General features: G+C 45.4%; 1 protein-coding gene across 1 annotated transcript; it reads left to right on the top strand.

Moving 5' to 3' along the window:
• The first annotated feature begins 9,558 nt into the window (after nt 1–9,558).
• On the top strand, nt 9,559–13,877 carry LOC141220403 (uncharacterized). Its single transcript, XM_073666329.1, has 2 exons — nt 9,559–9,640; nt 12,490–13,877. Exons 1-2 carry the CDS (start codon nt 9,559–9,561, stop codon nt 13,860–13,862), a joined length of 1,455 nt encoding a protein of 484 aa, XP_073522430.1. The 3' UTR covers nt 13,863–13,877.
• The last annotated feature ends 4,167 nt before the right edge of the window (nt 13,878–18,044 follow it).

Below are 18,044 nucleotides of genomic sequence, written 5' to 3'. Positions count from 1 at the left end.
GCACTGGAGGATTCTGGGCGATGAGCGGAGAGGTGACTGCTGGGACATTATACAGGACAGCACTGGAGGATTCTGGGTGATGAGCGGAGAGGTGACTGCTGGGACATTATACAGGGCAGCACTGGAGGATTCTGGGTGATGACCGTAGAGGTGACTGCTGGGACATTATGCAAGACGGCACTGAAGGATTCTGGGTGATGAAAGGAGAGGTGACTGCTGGGACATTATACAGGACGGCACTGGAGGATTCTGGTTGATGATCGGAGAGGTGACTGCTGGGACATTTTACAGGACGGCACTGGAGGATTCTGGGTGGTGACCTTATAGGTGACTGCTGGGACATTATACAGGACAGCACTGGAGGATTCTGGGTGATGACCGGAGAGGTGACTGCTGGGACATTATACAGGACAGCACTTGAGGATTCTGGGTGATGAGCGGAGAGGTGACTGCTGGGACATTATACAGGACAGCACCGGAGGATTCTGGGTGATGACCGGAGAGGTGACTGCTGGGACATTATACAGGACAGCACTGGAGGATTCTAGGTTATGAGCGGAGAGGTGACTGCTGGGACATTATACAGGACAGCACTGGAGGATTCTGGGTGATGAGCGGAGAGGTGACTGCTGGGACATTATACAGGGCAGCACTGGAGGATTCTGGGTGATGACCGTAGAGGTGACTGCTGGGACATTATGCAAGACGGCACTGGAGGATTCTGGGTGATGAAAGGAGAGGTGACTGCTGGGACATTATACAGGACGGCACTGGAGGATTCTGGTTGATGATCGGAGAGGTGACTGCTGGGACATTTTACAGGACGACACTGGAGGATTCTGGGTGGTGACCTTATAGGTGACTGCTGGGACATTATACAGGACAGCACTGGAGGATTCTGGGTGATGAGCTTAGAGGGGACTGCTGGGACATTATACAGGAGAGCACTGGAGGATTCTGGGTGATGACTGGAGGTGACTGCTGGGACATTATACAGGACAGCACTGGAGGATTCTGGGTGATGACTGGAGGTGACTGCTGGGACATTATACAGGACAGCACTGGAGGATTCTGGGTGATGAGCGGAGAGGTGACTGCTGGGACATTATACAGGACAGCACTGGAGGATTCTGGGTGATGACGGTGTCGTTGTTGTCAGGTTCCTATAAGGTGTCAGGACGTCGCTGTCTATCTCTCCATGGAGGAGTGGGAGTATCTAGAAGGACACCAGGATCGGTACCAGGAGGTGATGATGGAGGAGCTCCGGCCTCTGACATCACCAGGTGAGAGGAGACTCTTGTTGGCTCCGGTGGATGTGATGGCGTCTCTCGGCCTCGTCCTATAATAGATGATTTTTCTCCAGACTTGCTCTGGTTTTCTCTACATTTTCTCACAGCTTTCATTCCCTGATTCTTCTCTTCTGATCTGTGAGTCGCGGTTTCTCCGCTGTCGTCTTCATCAGTCTTGAGTCTTCGTCCTCGGCGGCTTCTTTCAGAATCTTTCTCCTTCCTTAGAGCATCGGTCACATTTTGTCTGCAGATTTCCCAATGGAATTTTTCATAAAGTCCCACATTCAATATAACAGCGGATCGTCCTTTGCTTTCCTTATGAGGAGGTCAGAGTTCTCGTTAAGTTCTTTCAGAGCTCGTTGCTCTGATATCATTAGATTATGATATTTCTGTCCTTGAAATTTTGTGTTCCTTTTTAATGTAAGTAGTTCATCTTCAATCATTTCCTAGAAAACATCCAAGACTGGTGGACGAGACTTGACCGGATAGTAATGGAGATTTTTTTATAACAAACGATTGAAAGTAACTGTCCGTTGTGGTGAATCGCTGGAGTTTTATGATCAAGAAGTGAACTCTTCATCAAAAGTTCCAGTTCTATTGGGAACATCATCATGAGAAACTTCTTGTAACGAGTTCTCCATGTTCTCATTCTGTTCATTGACCATGAAATGACAACGCAAAGTGAAAGTTCTCACAAACTTATTCACATCTAATAAAGTTCTATGAACGTCAAACTCAATTGTCGGGGAGAAGGTTAAGCCTTTGGATAGAACTGTAACTTCAGCCTCTGTTAATTACTGTCACTAAAGAGATGAAGCGTTTTCTTCAAAGGGCTAAAAATATATCTTTATTATTAACAAATAAAAAAAAAAACATATAGAGGAATACCATATGTATTCATATACAAATACAATATATACAAAAAGTGAGGTACAAGTTCAGGAAGAACAATGGTGGTATACCTGGATATAACACTTGGTGTACTGCACTGCTACATCTAAGGCCCCGACCAAAGGTGAAATTATCCTATTAAGTATATACTAAATATGGGTCCAATTATATGTTAGAGAGTATACTAATGCGTAAAGGTCCATAGCATACATCACATAAGTAATATATAATATCAGTTATTTATATCATTAGAATGAAAAAGTTTCTGACTAGAGAAACACTATCACAAGTAAGCATTATACCTCATAGACATAAAGGATATAGTAATAACCATATAAAGTGATAGGTTCAGTCAGTATGCTGGGCAAAGGTGATACAAATAAGCATCAACAGACCAAGTGCAATAGGACACAATAGATAGACATAATGGTAATGTTACCAGCAGTGCAGGAAACCAGGGACCCAACCAGCAAAGGCTAAACAGACAGCTGCCGGCTGATATTAATAGCCTGGGAATTGGATATTGTCCCCCTCCCAGTGCAAGAACATCAGCACTCAGCTGCCCAAGAATTGGTGCATCCATAAGATGCACCATTTCTGGCGCCTAGTCTCGGCTCTTTCCACTTGCCCTGGTGCGGTGGCGAGTGGGGTAATACTATTGGGGTTGATGTTAGCTTTGTAATGTTTGCTGACATCGAGCCCAGGGGTTAGTAATGGAGAGGCGTCTATAAGACACCCCCATTACTAACCCCGTAAGTTTAGTTAAAAAAGCACACACACAAAGCAAAGTCCTTTAATTGAAATGAACACTCCCAGACCCTCTTTTACCCTTTATAAAGATCAAATTAAAATACAAAATAATCCTCACCTGTCCGCAGATAATCCTTATGTGATGCTGTCCAACAAAAATCCCCAGCCGTGCTACATCTGGATTGTTTGATGTGACCGCTCAGCAAGCCAGTAGCGTGAGAATGCTCCTGCAGTGTCTAGCGCTGCTCTGACTAAGGTCACCGGAGTTCATAGCCGATGAGCTCTGGTCACCTTACTGACGTCACTGCTCGCTGCACTGACCAGTGTGTCCTGGCTGGCGTGCTGAGCCATCGCTCAACACACCATACAGATGTAGCAGAGCTGGACTTCGTCACGGGACATCATCAGTATGGATTATCTGCCGACAGTTGAGGATGACTTTGATTTTTTAAAATTTTTCTTTGGATATTATTAAATGGGTAAAAGGGTCGGGAAGTGTTTTGTTCAAATAAAGGACTTTGCTCTGTGTGTGTGTTTTTTACTTAAAATGATGGGGGTTAGTAATGTGGGTGTCTTGTAGACGCCTCTCCATTACTAACCTTGGGCTTGAGATCAGCTGACATTACAAAGCTGACATCAACCCCAATATTATTACCCCATTTGCCACTGCACCAGGGAAAGTGGGAAGAGCCGAGGCTAATGGATGCGCCATTTTTTGGGCGGCTGCAGGCTGATGTTATTAGTTTGGGAGGGGGTACAATATGCATGGCCCCTTCCTAGGCTATTAATACCAGCCTGCAGCTGTCTGCCTAGCCTTTTCTGGTTATTAAAAATAGAAGGGGCCCCCACATCATTTTTTGGGAGGGGGTCACCCCTTGTTAATAACCAGTAAAGGCTACGCAGATGTTAATATTAATCCCCTGGGAAGATCTTTGTTAATTAATGTTTATTACCCGCTTCCCAGACTATAAGCATCAGCTGTCCGCTTTCCCCCTTTGCTTTTTTTACTTTAAATTCTTTAATTATTAGCTAAATCCATGTACAGCAGCTCCACACGCCCTGCACTGATGATATATCTCACTGACTCATTTCTATCTTTCTAGATCTATAAAAAATGTTTTATTAGTTAGAAAATTACCCTGAAATGTCAGAGAATGACCGTCTGTAAAAGCTGATGTTATAAACGCGTTTGATGCGGATGTCATACAGATGCGAGACAGGTGAGAGAAGTCGCATCGTACTCGCAAGACAATCATCCTACTGTTCAGGAAGATCCGACCAATTTTATTTCACCCGATGAGTGCGATCCCTTAAATGCGACATGTTACTAACGGCTGATTGACGTCAAACTGACCATAGATATAAGTATTGGGGAGCAGGACTGCAGACTTAAAATGCAAAAGGGGGAGAGAGGAGGAAACTTAAAATTGGTTTTGTAAATTTTGTTTGAAAAATAAGAAATTGCTGATTAAACTTTTACCAAAAATAATAAATCTGATGTGAAGTAGACATGTGGTAAATGTTAGTTATACCATACAAAATAGTTAATACATATCTGGTTAAAAGGCATAAAAATTAAAAGTCCAACATTTTTTTTGTAAAATTTTCGATATTTTCATAAATAAAGGCAAAAAAAAAGGCCAAATCCTAAATTTACCACTAACATGAAGCACAATGTGTCACGAAAAAACAGTTTCAGAATCAGCGGGATCCGTTGAAGCTCCAGAGTTATTACCTCCATAAAGTGACAGAGGTCAGAACTGTAAAAAATTGGCCCGGTCAGGAAGGTGAAAACAGACGCGAGAGTGACGGGGTTAAAGGGATGTTTGTCAGAAGAATATGTATTATGGAGCTTTTCTGTGGAGTCTGACCAGACAATCTCTCCTTGGCTCCCCGTGTGCATCAGTAAGCGCCCATGACCCCGGTGCCGGCTCTCTAGTTGTCCTTTCTACACATTGATAGGTACTGACCGCTGCGTACCGGGTGCTCCCCACAACACCGTCCTTCCGGGTTCTGTGACTTCATCCGTCAGCCTTACATGTGCCCTTTTTTCCTCCTTCAGAGACAAACGAAGAACTTTTCAGCGCTTGCTGCCTATTTTAGTGTTTTTATGGAGGCGGATGTGGAGATTTATCTCTATTTAAAGAAGAATAAGAAAGCGGTAACTCATCTTTTAATAGAACGGAAGGCTCTCTCCTCTTAGAGTGATCCCAGAGGATCCTGTCCAGGAGGGAGGCCGTGTCCTCATGATGACATCATGAGCTCTCAAAAAACAATCACTGGTAAATGGTCACCGTCCTTCCCCCAATCTCCATAATGGTGAATTAGGAGAGAAGAAACCGATGGATAGAAATGTGGAGCTTGCTCCAGCTCCTCTGTGGTTCCATCCCTGGAGACGAAACTTGGAGAAGTTGTGTTTCTTAGTACGGCTCCTCCATCTGACTGACGAGGGTCTTCTCTGTCCCTCTCCTCAGGGTCCTCATCCTCCGAGTGCAGAGCAGAGAGCATTAGGCTTTGGCCTCGCTGATTATCACTTCATACTTGAGGCCCACAATGTGCTGGGACCTCGGTACCGGTGGTGAGGATCACAACAATGTAATTTATTCCCTGATACATAAACATAGAATTACTGGTTCTGAGAGACGAGTCTCATATATAGACAGATACACGGCAGGTCATGTATTCAGTCTCTATGTCTCCACAGATGGATCCAGGAGGAGAAATTCACCAGAGAGATGTCCCCGTCCTCTGTATCCCCAGGACTGTCCAGAGGAGAATCACAACATCCCGGAGGATCATCAGGTAGATGACACTGAAGTCCCCACAACATCTGACCATGAAGTGATGGGACCTGAGCTCATCTTACATTTTTATTTTTAGGGTGAAGATCTGGTTGATATTAAGGTTGAGGTTATACAAGGAGCACAAGAGGCGATCGCAATATGGGCCGATCAGCAGGGTGAGGAGGGGAGACTGTCATGTCTGTTCTGTGGTCACCTACTACTACTCCCGTAATTTCATCATAACATGTGTGGTAGATCGCTCACACGGAGGTAGACACAGGTACACTGTTTCTTTAAAAACTTCTCGTTGGTTTATTAAGATGCAGCATAAACCAACACTGAGTCCATAAAAGAAATCACGGCCCTTTGGCCAAAAAGTTCTCGTTGGTTTATTAAAGTGCAGCATAAACCAACACTGAGTCCATAAAAGAAATCACGGCCCTTTGGCCAAAACAGGAAACAAAGCAAAATGGTAACACAAAAGCACAGTCTTTGTGATAGCAGGGATCAACCTGCTGAGAGTTCAGCAACTCCACATGGTTCAGGAAAAACAAACACAAGATCCTCTCTGGAGCTAGCTTCTCCAGACACTGAACACTGAATGCCTCAGTAGGACTTGTATTTAAATCAAAGACCACACTCTGAGATGGAGATATGATGAATGACCTCCCACCCTTCACAATGATCATTCACAAAAAACACTCCCTTTTAACATGGAAGTTTAACCTCTTTAAGCAAGTAACATGTTGGAGCAAATTTCATGGTTTCAATTCACAGAAGCTAATAGCCTCCATGAAATATATCTTCCCTCTATCACTTTACCAGTGACTTTGCCACACATGACACAATCTATTCTGTTACTCTGTGTTTCCTACAGATGGATTCAGGAGGAGAAATCCACCAGAGAGATGTCCCCGTCCTCTGTATCCCCAGGACTGTCCAGAGGAGAATCACAATGTCCCAGAGAGTCATCAGGTAGACGGCGCTGAGCCCTGTACCGGATCTGTATATGGGGGGACATTTCTGATTGAGGTCATAGATGTCACAGATTTTGGTGGTTTCTTGTATTGTGCTGATTGTTACATCTGATATATCAGGAGGAAGATCCAACTAAGAATAAAGTGAAGGACGAGACAGAAGAAGAAGCGATGACGAGGGGGGATCAGCCGTGTGTGAGTGACGGGAAGGAGGAGATTCCGGTAGATGTTTCCACAGGTATGTAATAATGACCGGCGTATGATGATGATGATGACCGGCGTGTGATGATGATGATGACCGGTGTGTGATATCGTGTGGAGTCTCCGGTGCAGTAAAGCTTTATCCGCTGTCCTCATCACAGCAGAAGCGTCCGGTGATGGCGCGGCTGCTCCTGTAGAGTCCGGCTGTGCACCGATGAATAACGGGGCCGCCTTCACACCTATTCTTTATGATTTAGGAATCACATATTAGTTTTCCTTTACCTTCTATAATATTCTTTCCATCCTTTACGTCCATATTTTTCTTCCACAAGTCCCTGCTGCCATATAAATGACTGAGCTTGTGCTCCAGGTGATGAATCTTCCCGTCCTATGGATCTCGGGGATGTAGCAGCCTCTGCCTGGTGCTGACGAGTGACGACACATGTCACATGTAGAGTCGTCCTACCTGTCGCCTCTGTTTGCCTCCCACTGCCTCCGACATTGAGGCCGGCTTTCTGGTCCCTCCTCATCCAGGCCGGCCGCCCGGTGGCATGAAGACCCCTATGGTAAGTCAGTAAGTGCCGTGCTATGGAGGTGTGGGTCAGACATACTGCTGTCGTCCCTCTGCCACTATGGAGGCCATCTTGGATGTAGGAGGACCAGAACACCGGTCTCAGTCAGAGGCAAGCGGAGGCCACCAGGTAGGTGACAGTACATGACAGATGTTTAGTCCTCTGTGCCGGGTGGAGAATTGCTTCATCATAAAAGGGATTAGGAGCTCGTATCTACAAACAGCTGCGATGGCCGCATCTAGAGTTGTCGTTATCTTACATCATGTCGGTTTTTGAGTTCTGGTTCAACCAACGTATAAACATGGAGACTAAATACTGCCCAGAGGGGGCGCCCTTTACCATGCACGGATTATATCCCCTGTCAGCGTCTCATTTATGGTGAATCTTGTAATATGGAGAGATTCACTATATGGAGAATAGTATTGGGCCATCCGCATTAATCACTGCATTCAGGCTTCTCCTTCAGGCCCTGTTGTCCCCCCGGTGTATAACATCCAGCCCTGTCCCACCCCCCAGTATATAACATGTGGCTCCTCGGTATGTATTGGTTACAATTTCAACTGCTGGGTATATAGATCCTGGGGGGCATACTCAGGGGGTGATATGTGCAGGACAGGCCAGATGTTATACAGGGGTTATATTCACAATAACCAGGGTGTACTTTATTATAAGAGCACATTGTGATTTTGGGAACGTCCCTTTAGAAGAATCTTCACTCTCGGTCTCTCCAGACAAACAAGATGTCGTCTAGGAATCGTCCCCCCATCTGAGCCTCTAACGTGAATAAATAATTCTCTTTCCAACAGTAAAATACATAAATTACCAAAAGAAGGTAAGAAGACGTCCTCATCCAGGTTCCGAAAGTTTTAAGTTTTTTTGTTTTTGTTTTTTACCAATAAATGCAGGACTCACCATCTCAGACAGATGTCTGTCCGGCCTCTGTTGGATTGTTTCTTCCATTCTTGATCGTTTATTTCTCATTACTGACCTCGCTGTATGAGGAGCTTTTTTGTGGGGGATGAGTTGTATTTCTCATCTTGTTACTTTATCATCTTTATTCTGCTGTTATTTTTTAGAATTTTTCTCTCTTCATGAGCTGCACAAGTTGAGTGATAAAACGACCGTCCGCCCTGAGACTGAGAAGTGACTATACGGTTATCATATATAGACTCCCTTCCTTGTGTCCTCCATCTGCCTCCTGTAACGGTGAACCGAAGGAGGAAACCTGGCAGGTCCTAATAATAAGGCGCTTACAGACAGTCTCCATACAGCCGGTCCCAGAGGTTTCCCGGCTTCCATCTTTTTACCACTGTACAGTGATCTGGACTTACAGCACAGACACCGGGGCGGCTCCACATAGTAGTGCTGGCTGGTAGAGCGAGCTGGCAGAAGAAGGTCGACATGTCAGATCTGACCCAAAGATGGCAGGTGCTAGACAATCAAGAAGCGGGACGAGGTCAGAATCAGGAAGCCGAGTAAGAATGGTCCTGTAGATGGAGACCTAAGTCATCCCGGGGTATTATGGAAGCCAGACAAGGTTACCAAAGACAAACAGGAGCAATGAACCCAGGTGCAGAATACATCTGTAACTGGTGACGCCCCGCAGACTGCTGGGAGATTAATAGGATGTGGCGCTGCCCCATAGGTCACAGCACAGGAAGGCAGGGGAGGGTGGGGTAGACGTAGTACTGCCCTCCCCATACCACTGCACTGGCCGTCCTGGAAGCCGGGGGAAGAGACCACCGATCTGAGGGGCCAGAGGAGGGCAGAGGACCCCATAGGGGACTGTACAGGGAAATGTGTAGTGTTCAGTCCCGGGGTGGAGGGTCGCTGTAACTGCGGTAATACAACTAATCCAAGCCAATAACAATATATTTATTTCATTTTCTTTTAGGACTTTTCTACAATAAATACTTTGTTTCTTGTCAGACATTTTTGTGTTACCAAATCCTGGCGGCCATAAACCATAAGCGATGTATTGTTACATGGTGACAGTATTCCTCATTGTTCCCATATAATATACACAACGTCCTGATCAGTCTTTATTACACAAGAATAAGAGGAATAAACTTCATGAATTGTAAGAATAGACGAGATGGAAATAGGAAACTTTCTCCCCGGAGTCTCCACAGAAATCTGCGTATTTCTTCTTCCGTCTCAGGATTCTCGGTTCCGGGGTAAAATCTCTATTCAGTTAGGAAACATTGTTCCATCACTGAGATCGGAGGTGACGGCCGCTCCTGATAAGATTCTGTGTAGGGGGAGGGGAGAGGAGGGCGGGGCTAGAGGCCGAGCTCCTCCCATCTACATGGACTCTGACCAGTAGTGACTGTCCTCTCCTATCTCAGTAATGGGACGCGTACACCCGGCGTCAGAGGCTCAATGCAGTGAGGAGGAGAAGCCGCGCGCATGCGGTAGGTTTGTCATGTTCTCAAGCCCCCAAAGCCGTGATGACATGCTAAGTGGGGCGACTACTCTGGGGTCACGAACGCCTCATCGACAAGTCAAAGGCCTCATTTACATATCATAAACTTTAGAAATAGAAAACTTTTTCTAAAGATCTGTTTGTGTGTTTAATGTAATAGAGATGTTAGACGGAGAGTTTATATCTGCAGACACAGCTGCTGCGGGTTCTGGGGGCACAGGGAACGGACAGTTTCCCTTTAAACATAATTTTTAAGGACATATATTTAGTGTTTTGGGCAGGGGCGGATGTATCACATGTGCAGTAGGTTCAGCTGCATATAGACCAAGTAATGTAGGGAGGCTCCAGGGGGTAAGGATGATCCATGGTGTAGGGAGGCACCAGGGGATAAGGAGGATCCGTGGTGTAGGGAGGCTCCAGGGGATAAGGAGGATCCATGGTGTAGGGAGGCTCCAGGGGATAAGGAGGATCCGTGGTGTAGGCAGGCTCCAGGGGATAAGGAGGCTCTGTGGTGTAGGGGGGCTCCAGGGGATAAGGAGGCTCTGTGGTGTAGGGAGGCTCCAGGGGATGAGGAGGATCCGTGGTGTAGGGAGGCTCCAGGGGATAAGGAGGATCCGTGGTGTAGGGAGGCTCCAGGGGATAAGCAGGCTCTGTGGTGTAAGGAGGCTCCAGGGGATAAGCAGGCTCTGTGGTGTAGGGAGGCTCCAGGGGATAAGCAGGCTCTGTGGTGTAGGGAGGCTCCAGGGGATAAGGAGGATCCGTGGTGTAGGGAGGCTCCAGGGGATAAGGAGGATCCGTGGTGTAGGGAGGCTCCAGGGGATAAGGAGGATCCATGGTGTAGGGAGGCTCCAGGGGATAAGGAGGAGCCATGGTGTAGGGAGGCTCCAGGGGATAAGGCGGATCCGTGGTGTAGGGAGGCTCCAGGGGATAAGGAGGATCCGTGGTGTAGGGAGGCTCCAGGGGATAAGGAGGATCCATGGTGTAGGGAGGCTCCAGGGGATGATGAGGATCCGTGGTGTAGGGAGGCTCCAGGGGATAAGGAGGATCCATGGTGTAGGGAGGCTCCAGGGGATAAGGAGGATCCGTGGTGTAGGGAGGCTCCAGGGGATGATGAGGATCGGTGGTGTAGGGAGGCTCCAGGGGATAAGGAGGATCCGTGGTGTAGGGAGGCTCCAGGGGATAAGGAGGATCCGTGGTGTAGGGAGGCTCCAGGGGATAAGGAGGATCCGTGGTGTAGGGAGACTCCAGGGGATAAGGAGGATCCGTGGTGTAGGGAGACTCCAGGGGATAAGTAGGCTCTGTGGTGTAGGGAGGCTCCAGGGGATAAGCAGGCTCTGTGGTGTAGGAAGGCTCCGGGGGATGAGGAGGATCCGTGGTGTATGGAGGCTCCAGGGGGTAAGGAGGATCCATGGTGTAGGGAGTCTCCAGGGGATAAGGAGGATCCGTGGTGTAGGGAGGCTCCAGGGGATAAGGAGGATCCGTGGTGTAGGGAGGCTCCAGGGGATAAGGAGGATCCGTGGTGTAGGGAGGCTCCAGGGGATGATGAGGATCCGTGGTGTAGGGGCTCCAGGTGGTAAGGAGGATCCGTGGTGTAGGGAGGCTCCAGGGGATAAGAGGCTCCGTGGTGTAGGGTGGTTAATGGAATAAGGAGGCTCCAGAGGAGACATGGAGGCCCATTTGCACTACAGGTTGCTCACATACTGGAATCGTTCCGCTTTCTACCACTGTAGATTTTTCTTCTCAGACATTGGAAGAAGGACTCCCCTGGGTCCGGTAATTAGGATTTAACCCTGTAATATGACTTCGGTGCTATTTCATTCTTATAAGGGTTCTTATCATGTCCTTAGTAGGGTTGAGCGAGTATGTTCTGTCCAAGTATGCTCGGGCCGAGCTCCGAGTATTTACAGCTGCTCGGTGATCAGGTTAGATCGCTCCCGGGTGCATGATTTGCAACTGTTTGACAGTTTTATTACATGTGAGGAATGTGTAAGAAATAGACATTTCTCCCATGTAATAAAGCTGTCAAACAGTCGCAAATCATGCACACGGGAGGGATTCAACCATATCACCGAGCAGCTATAAATACTCGGTGCTCGGCCCGAGAATACTCGGCGAAAGGGTTGATAGAACATACTCGCTCAACACTAGTCCTTAGGCATACTGTGGACATGATTACGGCGGCCACCTTTATGAGGCCCACCTTTATGATTAGTCGATCTCATTTGCATGCGGTAATGTAAGATTAAAATCAATTTTTAATTGTGTGGACACTTTTCTACACTAAGAGCATGATGGGAAGCTTGAGAGAGTGAAATGGCACTGGTGGTACATTAAGGGGTTAAATCCTGATGACAGGTTCCCTTTAAGAACTGTTTATTTGCCGTCTAATCTCTGCCACCCCTGACTTGTGCCAATATCACCAGATTATAAGTGTTATTCACTTTACCTGTCATTGTGTTAATGTTATGACATGTAGTTGTCCTCCTTATTACCGGTACTTTCACTGACGAGGGTCTTCATTGTGAGATCCAGAAAATAAATGTGTAAATCTCTTTGGATATGATTTTTTTAACAACACAAATCTATCTTTCATTCTTATAGGAAATACTTGTGAGAATAAAGGTTTATCACTAAATTGTAAAAAAGAAGATATCAGGAAGCACTCTAATGGAGAAAACCTCATCACCCTTCCTGCACCTCCTGGACTTCACAGCACTTCACTTTCTTATAATCCTCCTGATCATGAGGAATCATCTCCTGAGCAATCTCACATTATTACCAAAAGTCCAGGTGACACAGTGGATACAAGATTTCAGTGTGACAAGCAACTTACTAAAAGCTCAGCTCAGACACAAAGAAAACACAAAGGAGAAAAGCCATACTCCTGTTCAGAATGTGGGAAATGCTTTACATATAAAACAAAACTTGTTATACATCAGAGAAGTCACACAGGAGAGAAGCCATTTTCATGTTCAGAATGTGGGAAGGCCTTCACAAGTAAATTAAGTCTTGTGTTGCACAAGAGAAGTCACACTGGGAAGAAGCCGTATTCATGTTCAGAATGTGGGAAATGCTTTACAGATAAATCAAGATTCATTATACATCAGAGAATTCACACAGGAGAAAAACCATTTTCATGTTCAGTATGTGGGAAATGCTTTAATGATAAAAGGACTCTTATTAGACATCAGAAAACTCACACAGGAGAGAAGCCATATTCATGTTCAGAATGTGGGAAATGCTTTGGATATAAAGGGAGTCTTATTAGACATCAGACATTTCACACAGGAGAGAAGCCGTATTCATGTTCAGAATGTGGGAAATGCTTTCCAGCTAAGTCAAGATTTATTATACATCAGAGAATTCACACAGGAGAGAAGCCATTTTCATGTTCAGAATGTGGGAAATGCTTTACAGATAAATCAAAATGTGTTAGACATGAGAGAATTCACACAGGAGAAAAGCCATTTTCATGTTCAGAATGTGGGAAATGCTTTACAGATAAATCAAAATGTGTTACACATGAGAGAATTCACATGGGAGAAAAGCCATTTTCATGTTCGGAATGTGAGAAGTCCTTCACAGATAAAGGGAGTCTTATTACACATCAGAGAATTCACACAGGTGAGAAGCCATATTCATGTTCAGAATGTGGGAAGTCCTTCACAGATAAAGGGAGTCTTATAAAACATCAGAGAATTCACACAGGAGAGAAGCCGTATTCATGTTCAGAATGTGGAAAATGCTTTACAGAGAAATCAAAATGTGTTAGACATGAGAGAATTCACACAGGAATAAAGCCATTTTCATGTTTGGAATGTGGGAAGGCCTTCACAAGTAAAAAAAGTCTTGTGATGCACGAGAGAAGTCACACTGGGGAGAAGCCGTATTCATGTTCACTATGTGGGAAATCTTTTGTAAATAAATCGTATCTTGTTAGACATGAGGGAAGTCATACAGGAAAGAAACTGTAATCATGTACACTGTGTGTTTTAAAATTTTTAATAAAATTGCTCAGAATAATGAGTACACTTCCTTTGATAAATAAGATTGTCATTAATATCTCACTGAATACCAGAACAATTTCTAAAATTTTCCTTTCCCCCATGACCAGTGCCACACGAGAGAGGGAATTCACCCAATAAGGACAGGAAGCGTACTGAATAAGAGGGCTGCACCTCTACCCCGCATCATTTTTGTTTCCTGTCCATGAGGGAACCTGAAGCTGAAGAATCAGGAGAGGAAAGTTAAAGGAGAAACTTACCCAGGCCTTGCCTGGAAGAAAGGCTCCTTGTATATAGTGCTGGTGTCGGGTCCTGGAAGCGCCACCGCTGGTCACTTGAGGGCTCATGTAGATGCGAGCGCCGAAGTCCTTTTGGATGCCTGCTGGCCCCAACAAAGTCCCAGGCTTGCGCATGTGCAGGACGCCCTGGGATTGGTGCGCCCTGATGAAGAGCATGCCAGAGACTTCTGACCTGAAGTGTTGGATTTCACTTCCAGGGGGTCTGGAGAAGGCATGCACAAGGGGGTGGGGGAGTTGCTGTGGCTGGTCCCTCTTTTAAAATCACGCCTGACTGCCAAAAGAGTGGGTTTGCTCTGGATCTCCTTCCCCACGTGATATGGAGGAACGTCAGTGCCAGGATCAGAGTTCACGCAGCAATGGCAGTCTCATGAGTTGCAGAAGTGACAGTACAACCTACCACGAATAATGGTGTGATTTGATCCAGCCTCTGAATCTGGTACCCTTATTAAACTCCAGAATGCTGACTGATCTTTGTGAAATTTCACCATGGTAATTAAGTCCCTTTTTCTTGTCACTAATTACTAGGAACGGCTTAAGAAATGTGGCACAAAAGAATAAGGAGTGAACCCTTTGTAGGGATAAGTTACCTGACTTGTGGCAGAAAAGACTGTGCAGATTGTATACAGAAAACCGCATGTGAAGAATCCACTAACTTCATGGATTTGAGATCCGTGATCAGGGCACAAGTTAAGGATTCCCTTGAGACCCTTATTCATAAAAAAAGGAATAGAAAGGGAAGGAAGGGGTCCAAAAAACTATCACCTGATTTAGATGAATCTATAAAGTCGGAAGGTGAATGTGGATTGGATTCTTGTTCCTTTTCATTCTTTAATGGCGATACAGGGGGTAGGCCATGCTTTCCTATAAAAGTCGCAGATAGGTTGATTAAGGCTGTGAGAGCTACCATGGGCATCTCAGATCCTAAGACCCCCAAATCCATACAAGAGTTCATGTTTTGTGGATTAGAGCAAAAAAAAGAGGCGCATATTTCTAATTAATGAAAAGATTCAGGCTCTCATTAAGAGGAAAAAATGAAGAGAAAGGGTTCACTACCATCATCTTCTAAGAGAAGATGCCAAAACAAGACTCGTGGAATAAGATCCCAAAGATAGACGTAGCAGTGGCCAATTCATCCAGAAAATCTACCTTGCCTTTTGAGGATGTGGGTATTCTGAAAGACCATCTGGATAGAAAAGCAGATGGTTACTTAAGACACACCTGGGAGTCCTCGGTGGGTGCCCTGAAGCCAGCGGTCTCTACGACCTGTACAGCCAGATCTATGATTATCTGGTTGCAACAACTAGAAGGTCAACCGAAGGATAATGTCCCAAGGGAAAAGATCCTGGCTGATGCAGGGAGCAGCAGCTTTTATTGCAGATGCCTCAACAGACTCAGTGAGGCTGGCAGCCAGGTTAGCGGGCCTCTTTATTGCCACTCGTAGGGCGCTATGGGTAAAAAGTTGGCCTGGGGATGTCCAGTCAAAGACCAAACTGTGTTCAATCCCATGTGATGGGGGCTTTCTTTTTGGTCAAGTTCTGGATGACATCTTGGACAAAGCTGGAGATAAAAAGAAAGGATTCCCAAGTTTGTCTATCCCAGAATACATGAGTTCCTTTTGGAATAGAAGATACAGCCGGAAAATACCTCCTAGGGAATCAGGGAAAATAGGAAGTCAGAAGACTAAAAAAAAGGTTTCATGTTTGGGGGGTCGCCTTCAGGGGGAAGGAAGTCTTCCCAGTGATGTCATTCCCCCGGAAGGAGGAATGCTTTCCCTCTTCCTCCATGCGTACGAATAAAATTCATCCCATGTCTGGATTCTAGGGATAGTGGAAGCAGACCTAAAATTGGAATTCCAGACTATCCTTCCACCCCTGCGAACCTTCATGGTGACACGATCTCTGAAGGTCTTCCAAGCAATAGTTAGTCCTGGAGGCAGAGTTTTTGGTCCTCTTGGTGGTACCCATAGAAGAATAAGGAAAGGGATTATATTCCCCCCCTTTCTTGATAAAGAATCTGGATGGCACTTTCAGAACTATAGCTGACTGTGACGCGGGTGCCACGTGATGCCGACGCTGCGGGCCGCCCCGCCTATCATGACGCGGTATGCATCATCAAAGGTCCTCAAACCTATCGATCAGACTATGGACATCCGGTTTTTTACACACGTGGTGATTGGCGTGGGCACATTTAAAAGGGATCACATTGACACTGACACATACTCCCTGACGAAGGTTCGCCGAAACGCGCGTTGGGGTGGATGTACACTACCCGGCCGTTGGTACGCTCCTGGCTTCCTGTATCCAAGGTAGCTATATATTTTATCTTCATACGGAATCATGACTTATAAACTACCGTAGATGGATGGGAATATTAGAGCAGTGTTATGGATTGGAGCATATTTATTTAATCATCGATAATATTGTCGGGCCATAAGGGCTGGCTGTGTGATATGTCTGTTCTCTTTTCTGTACATGGTCATTGGTGTTTACTACTCCTTATGTAATCTAATTGACTTTTAGCTAAGATATATTCAATAGAGATTTATATATTTTTTACATCTAAGTAATGTTTATGGGCTTTATGTCGCTATTTTTTCCTTGGTCATTTTTCTCAGTTGTTTTTGCGATGCCCTCTCGTTAATCGTCCATTAGTCTCCCCGTTGTGGTGGTGTATTAGCTGCGTGATTATGCGGACTCTTCTGTGGTATGTCTTAATGAGAAAAGATGCATACTACCATGTTTCAATCCATGCAGAAGCTGAAAAATTCCTGAGAGTGGCCTTATCCATAAACTAGAGAATCAGACATTTTCAGTTCAGGGCCCCGGCCTTTTGGTCTGTCCATGGCTCCGAGAGTATTTACAAAGATCATAGTGGAGATGACAGCGAATCTTTGTGAACAGAACACCATAATAATTCCATACTTAGACTATTTCCTGACGGTAGGCAGATCACTAGAACCCTGCATACAGGGATGGTGGATCGGCACTCCGTTAGCGTGGTGCACGTGGAGTAGAATATGCAGAAAGGAAGTAATTCCCGGCACTCACGTATTCAGTGAATAATTGCTCACTAGATCGCTCACTCAGCTGCACACGGAGGTAGACACAGGTACGCTTTCTTTAAATCTCTTGTTGGTTTATTAGAATGTGGCATAAACCAACATTGAGTCAATGAAAATAAAACAGCCCTTTGGGCAAAACGGGAAAACAAAAAAATAAAATGGTCACGCAAAACACAGTCCTTGTGTTAGCAGGGGTCCACCTGCTCAGAGTCTAGCAACTGCACAAGGTTCAGGTCAGCTCAACACAAACATGTCTGGAGTTTGCCTCCCCAGACTAACTGAACAAGTAATGCCTCAGCAGACCTTGTATTTAGACCCCAGACCGCACCTTCAGGTGGAGATATGGAGAACAACCTCCCCCCGCTCTATGGTTGTTCTTATAAAGACATACATTTTACAAGTGGCGACTTAACCCTTCTCAGCAAATAACATGCTGAAGGAAACTTAACGGCTTTATTTCACTAAAGCTAATGGCCTCAGGAAAACATATCTCCCCTCCAGCACTTTACCAGTGACTTTGTCACATCTTTTATTTCATTGCCAATTCCAGTGGACATTTCAGCCCGTCCCAGGCTTTTTTCAGCAATGCAGTCATCATACAATCACTAGTTTATAAAGGATTACACCTCAGAAGTGACATCAGATGTAAAACAAAAAACCACCTACCCGATATAATTCTTTATGCATGAATCCCGTATAACATAATTTATTTTTTATTTTATGTATTTTTTGAATTATTATATTATTCACGGCTACGTAGACGTTATTACATTAAATATAATTAATCAAAGC

Source organism: Phyllobates terribilis, unplaced genomic scaffold (genome assembly GCF_046119375.1).
Source record: "Phyllobates terribilis strain yellow unplaced genomic scaffold, ASM4611937v1 Scaffold_291__1_contigs__length_2406647, whole genome shotgun sequence".
NCBI lineage: Eukaryota > Metazoa > Chordata > Amphibia > Anura > Dendrobatidae > Phyllobates > Phyllobates terribilis.
This window is presented reverse-complemented; position numbering and strand designations above follow the sequence as displayed.